Source organism: Hoplias malabaricus, chromosome Y (genome assembly GCF_029633855.1).
Source record: "Hoplias malabaricus isolate fHopMal1 chromosome Y, fHopMal1.hap1, whole genome shotgun sequence".
NCBI classification, from domain to species: domain Eukaryota; kingdom Metazoa; phylum Chordata; class Actinopteri; order Characiformes; family Erythrinidae; genus Hoplias; species Hoplias malabaricus.
In genome coordinates this window covers 1,322,501-1,336,715 of record NC_089820.1, presented here as the reverse complement: position 1 = coordinate 1,336,715, position 14,215 = coordinate 1,322,501, and the positions used below count along the sequence as shown (strand labels likewise).

The following is a 14,215-nucleotide window of genomic DNA, read 5'->3' as shown; positions in this document are numbered from 1 at the left end:
ACCTTTGTCATTTGACGTTTCTGATTGGCTGAATCTGAGGCACTTTGTAATGGCTGTAAGTGTGGAGCGAGCGCGCAGGTCAAAGACATCGCGCGCGCAGAAGCCTTGCTCCCTCAAAAATATCCGCGCGCGCGCAGAAGCCTTCTTGCTCGTTCGAAATATTTGCGCGCGAGCGTGCAGAATTGTGGCACAAAAATAACGCCATAACTCAAAAGTGTCCGTAGGTGTGAGTGAATGTGTGTGAGTGTGTGTTGCCCTGTGAAGGACTGGCGCCCCCTCCAGGGTGTATTCCCGCCTTGCGCCCAATGATTCCAGGTAGACTCTGGACCCACCGCGACCCTGAACTGGATAAGGGTTACAGATAATGAATGAATGGATTTCCTTCGTTATTCCATTTAAAATTGAACTGATAAACGTTACACCGACCCTTAACTGATAGCTCCGATATTTTACTAATTTCAACTTTGAGTGTAATTGTGAAGACACACGGCATTCGGTGTCATGTGACCCACATCGTTATTCGTAATGTTTTGGTTAAACAGAAGACTACCTCAACACGGATATCGTCAGTTGTAAATGAACATAAATTGCAAGTACTCCAGTTGTTTACAACAGTAAAGGACAGTGAGGAAAGGCTAGCTCATGATTATGTGCGTTTAAAGTTACTCACCCTTTAACATAAAACCCTTTTTTGTTTTGTAAAACACGACGCTGAAGTTGGTTCCTTAATCACCGCCTCAGACTGAAGTTAGCTCCTTATTAGCTCCGCGGTAAACAAAAGGGACTGTTCGATGTGCACATAATGCTGCGCACATTGCTTGCTTCATGGACAAATGAACAGCACTAAATACAGAAATTAACGAACTGTTTACCCTCACAACACAGAACAAACAAAAAACATGTACGAAATCTTTTCTTTCTTCCTTTACTCAGTCGCTGTTTAGTTTGTTTATTTGATCCTAAATGTTTCTGCAGTTTAAAGTACTTGGAAGTATTTTTTATACAAGAAATAAGGTGAGACATTGGTTCTAGAAGTCAAAGTTTAAGCTCTGTCTTATACAAATATGCACAAAAAACCCAGTGTAAAACTGAGAACCTGGAGGGAATTTGAGGTCTTGATCATTTTAGGCCAGCACAAATACACCTCCTAAATACAGAGACAGTTCCCCCTTGTGGGGATAAGATAGATGTAGACTGGTCTGAAAAGATTTTATACTTCAATTTTAACTGGAAACATGGCATGTTCAGCAATAGTGCACATAACTAAATGAATATGAGGCTGTGGTTCTGGAGGGACTTTGAAGTCCTTAATGACTTTGGGCCAACACAAATACAAATTCTAAACACAGTGTAGGAGCCACAAATATATTTTTATGTTTTGTTCATATTTGTGTGTGTTTTTTTTTTGTTGTTGTTGTTGTTATTGTGAGTGTGCACCCTGCATAGGATGGGTGCTAGCCTATAAATTGAGGAATGAGATGCGTGACGAGGAGGAGGGCAGACCAGCAATACCGTCATGAAGCTCAGTTGGGACAAAGGTAGTGCTTCAGCTCGTTATAAGGCATAGAGCCATTGGGACCCATCCGCCATGTCCAACAATTATTAATACAATATTTATGGACTTTATGCTACCATTGCATCTTTATTTTTGTATTTCTATTTATTTGTAATAAAATTACCAGCAACATTCTGCATCAAACTCTCTCCTTAAATTTCTTGGAAACCAACTGCGAGTTTGACACTGACTCTGAAGCAAGATGAAAAAACTCCAGTCGAACCCATGAAAAAGTTAGAATATGATCTCCATATTTTCTTTATTCATTCACACCTATGGACACTTTTTTAGTGGCCAATCCACCTATCAACGTGTGTTTTTGGACCGTGGAAGTTAACCGGAGCACCTGGAGGATAGCCACGCAGACATGAGGATAACATTTTCATTCAATTTATTATTTATTTAATTAATTTTAATTGGGTTATATGCACTATGTACAACATGGCATCTTAATCAGCCAACATCGATGCTATCTAGGATCATAACGTGCCTAAACAGAGCAAGTGGGTAATTTATAACTTTTTAGTAAGTTAATAAGTAGTAATTATGCTTAAGTATATTTGGTAAATTGTAAATCAATCTATCAAATGTTATTTATATAGCACTTTTCACAACAGTTGTCACATAGCAGCTTTAAAGAGATCTGGGTCCAAGCCTCCTAGGAGCAAGCCAAGGGCATCAGTGGCAAGAAAAAATACCCTCAGCGCACGAGGAAGAGACCTTGGAAAGAACCAAGACTCATAGGGGGGGAACCCATCCTCCTTTAATCAACCCCGGAGAGCACAACAGAGAACAGAACAAAAGTAAAAGTGATCAAACAGAGATAGTGAGTTATAGTAACGTGGAGGTAAAATATTAGTGATATGAGTATGAGGAAGGAGGAGGTGGTCAAGTGAATCTGTGGGTGGGTAAAAGCAGGAGCAGATGTTAATTTTGGATAAAACAGCATCCTTGCAAGGCCAAGCATGATGCTGTAGGTGAGACAAGGCCAAGATCTTGCACAGGATACACAGGGTCAGGGGCTGGATTAGGGAAACACCAGGAAGAGGACATCTCAAGGCATGAGAGATACAAGATAAAGAAAACCAGACAAGGGTGAAAAATAAAATGGTTAGTAAGTTCGTGGTAAAGCAGGGGCAAAAGTGCCCAGCAAAAAATCGTCCACGGGTCAAGGAAGAGAACCCAGCAACAGACAAGCCAGAGAGATAGAGAGGGTGCAGTCTAGTTGGTGGTTACCAGAAAGCTTACTTAAATATTCATTATATGGTAGTAAGACAGGGTTAATACAAAGTAGTGATAATATAAAAACACAAGTAGAGAAAGAGTAACCTGGAAGTGAGTGATTGACGAAAATCTTGTGTGAAAAGGTAGGTTCTCAATCTAGATTTAAAGCTTGAAAGTGTGTCTGAGCCCTGAACAGTAACCAGAGGCTATTCCAGAGTTGAGGAGCTTTGTGAGAAAAGAATCTTCCTCCTGCAGTGTTTCTCTTAATGCGAGGAACTAAGAGTAGATGGACATCCTGTGAACAAAGTGTAAACAAATACATTGAAGAAAATAAGTAGTCAGCAGTAGCGTTGCAGATAGAACTGGACACACTCAAATTCAAACAACTCAAAGACACGTTCTCTAATATTGAGTATCTGCTGATACCAAGTCCCGATCCAATACTTAGATTAAACTAGATAGTTCTGTTACACAGTGCACACTTAAAGTACATTATAGTTATCAAAATCAGCCCAGTGTATCTGCTTAACACGGAATATCTTTCATTAAGTAAGAAATTGCATGCATCCAAGCTGCTGTATTTTTTTATAACAAAGTAAACAAAAGTTGTCTTCATAAACAGCTCATATAAATAATTTAATATTATATTTAATCTTATATAAAATCATCTGTTTCTTATGTATACATAATTTGATTCTAAGTCGGTCAGTTTTGTCATTACAGATGTGTTGAGGGAAAAAACACTGTGCTAAAATACATTTTTCAGCACTGACCTCATTCTCTTAGCACAGCCACAAAACAAACCCCTGTAGGCGGGACTGTGACTCCATTGGCTGCAGCACTAATTGATAGACAGCTAACTCTGGCTACTGACTGGCTTAATAAAAGTGACGACCAATGAGAAGCGCATTCTCTGTTTAGGAGTCGTGGACCTCGGGCTGAGGGAGAGGAGCATGTCTAAAAGAAATCATGGTCTTAACAGTCTCACCTTAAAAATACGGGATAAAACACCTCTTGGTCCAAAACACAACATGTACGGGGCGGTTGGTGTCACATCCCCCCCATGCTCCAGTTCTGAATACGACTCGCAGGAACAGTCAGAAAGAAGTGTGTGCGCTACGGTGGCCAGCAGAGTCAGATCACAACAACATTTTCAAAGCGTGCTACAGGAGGAGGGAGCGTGAGCTTGCCACCTAGAGGAAATTGAGGATCGGACTTAAGATCGAGCCCAATAAATCCGATGCAGATCAGTACAATAATGCTGTGATCTGTCCCGATACCGATCTATGGGATCGGATCAGGACATCCCTAGTATAAACTATGGGAAAACAACTTGCAAATGATTTTAAAAGTATTACATCAATTATGTAAAGTCTGAAATAAGTTGACAAACAGTGGGAGACTGGACTTCTATTTGTAATATTTGTGGACGGCATAAATAATATTTTCAATCTAATAATTTCATAATCTAATAATAATTTAATTATGTGCACTATTGCTCATTATGCCATGTTTCCAGTTACAATTAAAGTGTAAAATCATTTTGGGCCAGGCTAAATCCATCTTATCCCTACAGTATGAGACTAGATCTGTGTTTGGATGTGTATTTGTGTTGGACCAAAGTGACTAAGGACTTCAAATTCCCTCCTGAATCACAGCCTCACATTCATTTAATTATGTGCACTATTGCTCAATATGCCATGTTTCCAGTTAAAATTGAAGTATAAAATAATTTCGGGCCAGGCTAAATCCATCTTATCCCCACAGGGGGAACTATATCTGTGGTTAGAAGGTGTATTTGTACTGGCCCAAAATGATTAAGGATCTCAAATTCCCTCTAGATTCTCAGCCTCACGTTCAGTTTGTTGTGTATTTGTATAAGACAGAACTTAGACCAATTTCTCACCTTATTGCTATCTAAAAAATGTCTTAATATGACTTGTCTCCAAAGAAAACACCAGCCTCGGCCTGACTAAACACAGGTTTGTTTGTTTTTGCGTGGCATTAGAACTGTATTGAGGATGAGAATTGCAGTGTCCCAACCTGACCGTTCCTTTAATCCAGTCCGTCCGTTCAATATTTAAATATCTATTTATCAGACCTGCTATTATCTGTTTTATTTTCTCTGGTCAATTTAAAATAAATCAATACAGATTAATCAATTTGAAATCTTTATATACCACACGATATATTATTTTATAATGTATAAAAATTATTTCATTTTAATTCTTCCATTCTTTCTATTTTAAACTGCAAGACCTTTAGGATCAAATAAACAAACTAAACAGCGACTGAGTAAAGGAAGAAAGAAAATATGTCGTACATGTTTTTGTTTGTTTTGTGTGTTGTGAGGGTAAACAGTTCGTTAATTTCTGTATTTAGTGCTGTTCATTTGTCCATGAAGCGGTATAAGCAATGTGCGCAGCATTATGTGCACATCGAACAGTCCCTTTCTTTCACCGCTCACTGAATCTAGACGCACGAATAAGGAGCCAACTTCAGTTTGAGGCGGAAATGGAGCCCAAGGAATCGGGAGCTGCGAATCTTTGCAATGGAACGCAGTTGGTCTCTAAACGTGTTGGATACTCCGTGTTAACAGGTAACGTATAATTTCGGGTTAACACAATAAGGTATTATAGAACGCCGTTACTAAACGTGTGAACACATGCGCGTTTGTAGCTGACACGAAACATAAATCCTTTGTGAACGTAGTCCCTACGTTTCATCTGAATTATTCATAACATAGTGAGCTGAGCGCTGACCTGTGGCTACGTTGAGCCCTACGTGAGCAGTGTGAAGACAGCAATACTAAGACAGTAAGCTGATCCCCATAGCAACTGGAAGTTTATTTTTCACAATAAAAGAATCTGGTGTTTAGTACCTTAAAATTTGTAAACATGCATATTATTATATAACTTCATTCATAACATGCTCTAAAGCTTTTCATAATTGTATATCAAACAAACATCACTATTCTCTCACACTATGTGTGTGACACATACTGAGGCGTAATTCATTCACATTGATAAATTATGTGCATTCTTTTAATAGCATACTGCTAAACAATACAGTGTCAATACAAACCCATGGTGAAATTAACTTTCCAGATCCTCCTCTTTCTGTAAACATGTATACTATGTTTAAAGATACATTAATTTACTCATGTTTTATTTAATTATGTGTATCTACTTTTATATATACATTAAAAACTTGAGAGGTTAAATCTCCTTCAAAATGGAATTGAACCAAAAAATCTGAATTAAAAAACGGCTTTTTTCAGCAGTAAATTCTGTGGTGGTTGAAGTGAGGGGTTTATATATATATATGTGCTTTATATTATATAAACCCTTGGTTTTTATATATGGTTTATCTGGTTATATATAAACGTTCAACAATATAATGTATTATATTTAAATATGTATAATGGTTTTACAAAATCTCATAAAAAAAACATTGTTCAGAACATTAAACACTGGAATGTTTCCGTTATTTGGAAAGTTAAGCGTTTTAAGTTGTTTCAGCAATAACGCCATACACCAGTAGGTGGCAGTAAAGCATCATGATTCACGAAATACACAAACTTAACACTTAAGTAAATACCTTAGCGTCCATCCATCCATTATCCAAACCCTTATCCAATTTTAGGGTCGCGGGGGGTCCAGAGTCTACCTGGAATCATCGGGCGCAAGGCGGGAATACACCCTGGAGGGGGCGCCAGTCCTTCACAGGGCAACACAGACACACACATTCACTCACGGACACTTTCAAGTCGCCAATCCACCTGCAACGTGTGTTTTTGGACTGTGGGAGGAAACCGGAGCACCCGGAGAAAACCCACGCGGACACGGGGAGAAGACACCAACTCCTCACAGACAGTCACCCGGAGCGAGAATCTAACCCACAACCTCCAGGCCCCTGGAGCTGTGTGACTGCGACACCTACCTGCTGCGCCACCGTGCCGCCCATACCTTAGCGTGTCAACACGAAATTATACGCTACGTGTCAACACGTATGGAACGCCAAGAGGGTCAAAAAACGGCATCCAAAAGACGCGTTTACTTTATAAAACGCCGAAAAATACGGCGTTTCTCCCGGCGTAGCGCCGTTAATTACGCCGTGAAAGTATAAATACCGCCGTCTTTTACGCCGTTAAAATACCAGGGTTCAAAACGCCGTAAAAACGCCGTTTTGAACCTCCAGGACGCCGTATTTTACGCCGTTCTAAAGCCAAACCGACGGCGTTAAAAGCGGCGTTTTAAAATAAGATAATGAGCTCCACCTGCCGGCCATGAAAGCCAATCCATTTGAACTCCAATCGTCCAATCACTGACTGAGAAGACCAGACCAACTCAGTTCACTACAGAACTCAGTCATTCTGGATGGAGTTTATTATTCCAAATGTTAAAATATACATTTTAAAGATTTATCTCTCTTATTATTTAACATTTTAGTATTTTGGAGAAAAATATAGTCTTGTTGTATTTGTTTTGTAGAGATTTAAGTAAGCTTCCTTTATGCTGCTTTTCTTTTATATATTGCTTCTCTTTTAATTAACAATGACTGGACAGTGACTGGTGTATTGTGAGTGTAGTAGTAATAATATAATTATTAATAATAACAAGTTACACTTAAATAGCGCATTTCACATACCCAGGGATACTTTACAATTGAGAGCAAAATAAAGAATAAAGAAGAATATTGTGACTGCTGAGGTCTACTTTCACTAAAGGAGAATCTCTGTCTGCTCCTCACAGCAAGAGGAGTACTGTACTTTACTGAAAGCCTGGTTAAGGAAGAGAATGGCTTCCTATTTTGGGTCTTGATTTCTCTCAGTTGTTCTTCCTCTTGCTCTGAAGAGGTCATTCCAATCACCCCACCGTGTTTGAATTATCACTAGATTAGGAACATCTACATTGTGTCTACACTCATTGTCCATTTTATCAGATCTAATGATCTTACAGGGGACTGTTGTCCACATGTTTCATACTTTATCTCCATTTCACCCTGCTCTTCAAAGATCAGGACTCCCACAGGACCACCACAGAGCCGGTATGATTTGGGTGGTGGATCATTCTCAGCATTGGAGTGACACTGATGTGGTGGTGTGTGTTGTTTTGGTACGAGTGGATCAGTCACAGCAGTGCTGCTTGAGTTTTTAATCCCCACACACACTAACACATTACCTTCACATCAGTGTCACTGCAGCGCTGAGAATGATCCACCATCACATCATGCCTGCTCATATATAAATGTGTGTGTGTATATGTATGTGTGTGTTTGTGTGTATATATGTATGTGTGTGTGTGTGTGTGTGTGTATATGTGTGTGTGTGAAAGAGGACACTTGAACAAAATGAATATGACATATAGGATACTTACATCCACTATCTGCTAGGTTACACCGTTTTTTACAATATTTTCTGATCAATTGTGGGTTTGTTAGATTGCACTCTTAAATCTGCGCATGTTTTCAGACAGTACTACAAAATGGCAGCACCAAAAATAGTGCAATAGGGCACTGTTTCAGACAGAGACAATGTTAACTTTACATTGTTAATTTACAGTAAATACATGACTGAATCACTGTATAGTTACCATAATTTATACAATGATCATAAGGTATAGTAAAACGATAGCAGAATCATTGTGTAAATATAGTTAAGATTAGTTGATCAAGTTAAATAACAAGTGTGTTGTGTGTGGAATCAGCACTGTTTTTTTTTAAGCCACTGCACTCTAAAAAGAACCAACTTAATTGAATTGCTTCAATTGGTAACAAGTAATTCAATTAAGTTTATCCAACTTAATATTTTAAGTTGTTGAAGGTTGAACTTAAAAAATTAAGTTGGATAAACTTAATTGAATTACTTGTTACCAATTGAAGCAATTCAATTAAGTTGGATCAACTGTTCTCTTTTTAGAGTGTGCATGTTCATTTTCGGAATGAGATCTCAAATTTTATTAGGATGAGGTTAGCAATCTCAAAGGATTTGAATGTTAAACCTGACGTTTAATATTTTATAACAGGTCTGAGCAGTATTTAACTATCCTTAGTCGTTTGGTCTGCACTTAAACAAACAAACATGTATGGAGTCCACATTCTCTATATTTTAGAGCACTCGTAGGTAGTCTAAAAAAAGGCATCTAAAAGACGCATTTACTTTATAAAACGCCGAAAAATACGGCGTTTCTCTCGGCATGGTGCCGTTAATTACGCCGTAAAAGTATAAATACCGGCGGTTTTTACGCCGTTAATATACAAAATTTCAAAACGCCGTAAAAAAATCCCCTTTGAACCTCCAGGACGCCGTATTTTACGCCGCTCCCTAGCCAAGCCGACGCGTAAAAAACGCCGTTTTGAACCTCCAGGACGCCGTATTTTACGCCGCTCCCTAGCCAAGCCGACGCGTAAAAAACGCCGTTTTGAACCTCCAGGACGCCGTATTTTACGCCGCTCCAAAGCCAAACCGACGGCGTTAAAAGCGGCGTTTTAAAATATGATAATGAGCTCCAGCTGCCGGTTATTACTCCATTCAACAACTCTGATTGTTCAATACAAACTCACTCATGTTGCTGATTATTATATAACGTATCGTTTACTATTTATACGCCTCTGAAGGTCCAAGTTTATGTTTTTAGACACATGTTTTGTAAACCACGGTAAAGTTAGTTTTCTTTTCGATATTCGGTTTTCCGTCGTCAATAACTTTTCAAACTAAGGTTATATCTGACACAGTTACATATTCTGAATGGTACGGACACGGAGAACAATGCACACTGTTTTTATGGACGCTCCGGTGCATTTGATATATGCTCCTTTTCCTTTCAATAGCTAAAAAAACAGACCGTTTTTGACATCGCAACAAAGTGCATTCGTTTCTAGACTCTGTTTACAGCACTGCACACCATCGTCTTTCAGTCTAATTTGCTTAAATACGATTAAATACGTACTTTCCTGTCGCCGCTAACAACAGGTGACAATTTTCAATAGCTTCGTTTTCACTGTGTTTATAAACATCAGATTGGCCGCGTTAGATACTTGGAGTGATGGGGAAGAATGCACAGCAAATGTGTTTTCATACTGACCTCTCATTAACAGTTAAATTCAGAATTTAGGTCTCTCTCTCCCTCTCTCTCTCTCTCTGTCTCTCTCTCACTCACACACACACACACACTCTCACTCACTCACTCACTCAGTCTGTCTCACTCTCAGTCTGTCTCACTCTGTTTGTCTGTCTGATCTGATTTACCCAGGAGGGGTCAGGTGGTGAGGACTGTGGACACAGTGAAGAATACCAGAGACTGTGAGAAGTAGTGAAGCAGAAAGCTTTATTTAAAGAGAATGTTAAAGTTCTAACTGTGTAATTCTGTTTTTGGAATATGTTCTTTTACATGTTAAGCCTTTATTTTTTTAATATAAAGTGTACATTGTGTTTGATATCATGCACATGATTTATTTTATCAATAAAATGATTGATGGATGGAAAAATCTTTTTTTAATGAATTTTTAAATTTATTTTTTAATAACTTTTCAACCAAGTTACATAAGACTTTAAATACAGCTGTGCATTGTAGACATTAATCACACTACATTGTCTGTGTCTGAAACAGTGCCCTATTGCACTATTTTTGGTGCTGCCATTTTGTAGTACTGTCTGAAAACATGCGCAGATTTAAGAGTGCAATCTAACAAACCCACAATTGATCAGAAAATATTGTAAAAAACGGTGTAACCTAGCAGATAGTGGATGTAAGTATCCTATATGTCATATTCATTTTGTTCAAGTGTCCTCTTTCACACACACACATACACACACACACACACACACACACATACATATATACACACAAACACACACATACATATACACACACACATTTATATATGAGCAGGCATGATGTGATGGTGGATCATTCTCAGCGCTGCAGTGACACTGATGTGAAGGTAATGTGTTAGTGTGTGTGGGGATTAAAAACTCAAGCAGCACTGCTGTGACTGATCCACTCGTACCAAAACAACACACACCACCACATCAGTGTCACTCCAATGCTGAGAATGATCCACCACCCAAATCATACCGGCTCTGTGGTGGTCCTGTGGGAGTCCTGATCTTTGAAGAGCAGGGTGAAATGGAGATAAAGTATGAAACATGTGGACAACAGTCCCCTGTAAGATCATTAGATCTGATAAAATGGACAATGAGTGTAGACACAATGTAGATGTTCCTAATCTAGTGATAATTCAAACACGGTGGGGTGATTGGAATGACCTCTTCAGAGCAAGAGGAAGAACAACTGAGAGAAATCAAGACCCAAAATAGGAAGCCATTCTCTTCCTTAACCAGGCTTTCAGTAAAGTACAGTACTCCTCTTGCTGTGAGGAGCAGACAGAGATTCTCCTTTAGTGAAAGTAGACCTCAGCAGTCACAATATTCTTCTTTATTCTTTATTTTGCTCTCAATTGTAAAGTATCCCTGGGTATGTGAAATGCGCTATTTAAGTGTAACTTGTTATTATTAATAATTATATTATTACTACTACACTCACAATACACCAGTCACTGTCCAGTCATTGTTAATTAAAAGAGAAGCAATATATAAAAGAAAAGCAGCATAAAGGAAGCTTACTTAAATCTCTACAAAACAAATACAACAAGACTATATTTTTCTCCAAAATACTAAAATGTTAAATAATAAGAGAGATAAATCTTTAAAATGTATATTTTAACATTTGGAATAATAAACTCCATCCAGAATGACTGAGTTCTGTAGTGAACTGAGTTGGTCTGGTCTTCTCAGTCAGTGATTGGACGATTGGAGTTCAAATGGATTGGCTTTCATGGCCGGCAGGTGGAGCTCATTATCTTATTTTAAAACGCCGCTTTTAACGCCGTCGGTTTGGCTTTAGAACGGCGTAAAATACGGCGTCCTGGAGGTTCAAAACGGCGTTTTTACGGCGTTTTGAACCCTGGTATTTTAACGGCGTAAAAGACGGCGGTATTTATACTTTCACGGCGTAATTAACGGCGCTACGCCGGGAGAAACGCCGTATTTTTCGGCGTTTTATAAAGTAAACGCGTCTTTTGGATGCCGTTTTTTGACCCTCTTGGCGTTCCATAAACACGGAGAATCCAACACGTTTAGAGGCCAACGGCGTTCCATAAGGTATTTACGTGTTAACGCGTGTTAGCGTGTTAACACGAAATTATACGCTACAGGAGCCTCCGAAATGGGACAGACTAGTCGCGCAGCGGTGACGCAATCGTCTTACAAATGCGCCCTTCGTAGGACATTTTGGACAAATTGGATTCTCAGTGTTAATGTGTAGAGTATAATTTCGTGTTACACTGGTGTATGACGTTATTGCTAAAACAATATAGCCTTAATGTACGAATAATTAAAAAAATCCAGTGTTTAATGCTCTGAACAATGTCTTTTGGGATATTTTGTATAAATATAAATACGTTATATTGTTTAACACTTTAAAGCATATATTATTTTAAAGTATATATATATATATATATATATATGATAAATAAAATATATACACACACAGTGTATTATACTGTTTATAACCCCCTCACTTCAAGGAAAAAAAGTGTAATTTTTTTATTACGATTTTTGTTCACTTGACATAGTCATAGGTCAGCACTTAGTTCACAATGTTATTAATAATTAAGGTGAAATAAAGGCTTAATGTTTTGTTGTCAGCGATAATGTGTGATGTAAGTACTTTTATGAATATGTAAGTATGCCTAGATTTGAGGCCTCCCATTGGCGGAGACCTTAAAAAGCAGGTAAACGTGTTCTATTTAGTCAAGATACCATGACTAAATTTTACATGTTAACAAGCTAAAATTTTAATAATGTGTTAACATGTTTAGAGCCCAACAGTCTTCGATAGTACTACACCTTGCATGTATGCATAGCATGAGGACGTGCAAAACCGACGCAACAAACAGACACGGGACACGCGAGGCAGCCATCACGCTTACACAAAATCAAAGGTAATAGGAAGTATATCTTTAGCCTAAAACTTAATTACTTATATTTACTGAGGTTTACCCACAAAACAAAATATTGGGAACTTTATAAAGAATAGAAAAGCCTGTACTATGGGAAAACATCCAGTGTTTCTCTTATCACACTTCACTTCAACAATGAAGAATGAGTTGTCAGATACACAAGGTATAATTGCAATATGTTGTAATGGAGGTATGTGTTAGCAATTTGATTTAACCCTTTTATCACATTCAAAACCTGGCAACGTGGGAGTGGGTGAAATGACAACACAGGATTTCTCAGTTTAGTCAGATAACCTAAGCTCAAAATCAAGCATGTACAATAGGAACAGAGCTGAGGGAGGTTCCCTTTGGACAGTCTTCAATTCTGGGCTTAAAGGTGATATTCCTCATTTTAATTAAAAAACCCTTTTTAAATAATTATTATTATAAAATTCAGAGGTTTCAGAGCAGGAAAATCACCAACCGGGCAACTCTGCCTCATGCATGCATGGACTCTTGTCCTTTATCTTGTTTTTAAAAACATACGTCTAATTGTTAAAAGATTTGTTTATGTTCAGAAGTTTTGCATATTTTAATGTAGAACAGTGTGTCTAAGGGGAAAAAAAAGATTGTTGTTTGTACATGGGTGAAGTTTAATGTGTCTGTAATGTTTTTATTCACTTTTTGAATTACTACAGAAACTAAATTGTAACTCGAGTTGTTGAATTCTGTAGCACTTTCGCTCTGTGTTTGCTTACATGCTGTGAGCACTCTCCCGAATGTGGTGTTTGGCCCAGAAATGTGGAGAAAATTGTTTCACAAACCTATAGCTGTTTCAAATTACACCAAGAGGCTTAAGAAATATGGGGAATTGTACAAGACTTGTGAAATTCTTCTGATAATACTGAAACTGGAAAAATCTACATGGCTTGCCATTAGTAAATGTGTCAACCACATACTTTCTCAGTGCAAGGAACTGCAATTTCATTTGCAATTGACAGAACACTGTGAGAGAAGCCATGCTGCTGAGTTGATTTATCAAATGTACAGTAATTAAATTCATCTGAGCTATTTACATTTTCTTTAAAAAATGCCCATTAACAATGTAAATTCTGGGGTACAATTCTGTCTTTCTTTGTTTGGACCTAAAAAGCAGATGCGGGGACTACATGGTGGAGCTGGCTAAGGAGGTAAAAATGAGGCTTGCAGATATGAATCTACTACAGAAAACTAGAGAAACTAGAGGCTGTAGGTTTCTGTCACCAAACAATATTCTGTGTGCAAACAAGCCAAAGCTAGATTATCTTCCCTTTTTCACTCACTTCAGAAAAGACATTAATTAGTTGTAATTAAGTTACAAAGCACAGTTATAGCAGAAGACAGACATTTTAAAGAACCTTTGCCCTGTTTCTTCTTGATTTAGCATTCGGCAGT

At 38.1% G+C, this 14,215-nt stretch overlaps 1 protein-coding gene across 5 annotated transcripts in view; it reads right to left on the bottom strand.

The window, feature by feature from the left end:
* LOC136679514 (CD59 glycoprotein-like) overlaps positions 1-14,215 on the bottom strand; it is a 38,334-nt gene that overhangs the window by 22,534 nt on the left and 1,585 nt on the right. The window contains exon 1 of one of the 5 annotated variants that reach the window (XM_066658089.1): positions 6,380-6,674. The exons of 2 other annotated variants lie outside the window; for them this stretch is intronic. In XM_066658089.1, coding sequence (XP_066514186.1) covers positions 6,380-6,391 — 12 coding nt within the window. In that variant the 5' untranslated portion in view covers positions 6,392-6,674. Of the gene's footprint in view, positions 1-670; positions 755-2,884; positions 3,018-6,379; positions 6,675-14,215 lie in introns of those variants that run through there. 2 more of the 5 variants (XM_066658093.1, XM_066658091.1) reach the window with 2 other exon arrangements.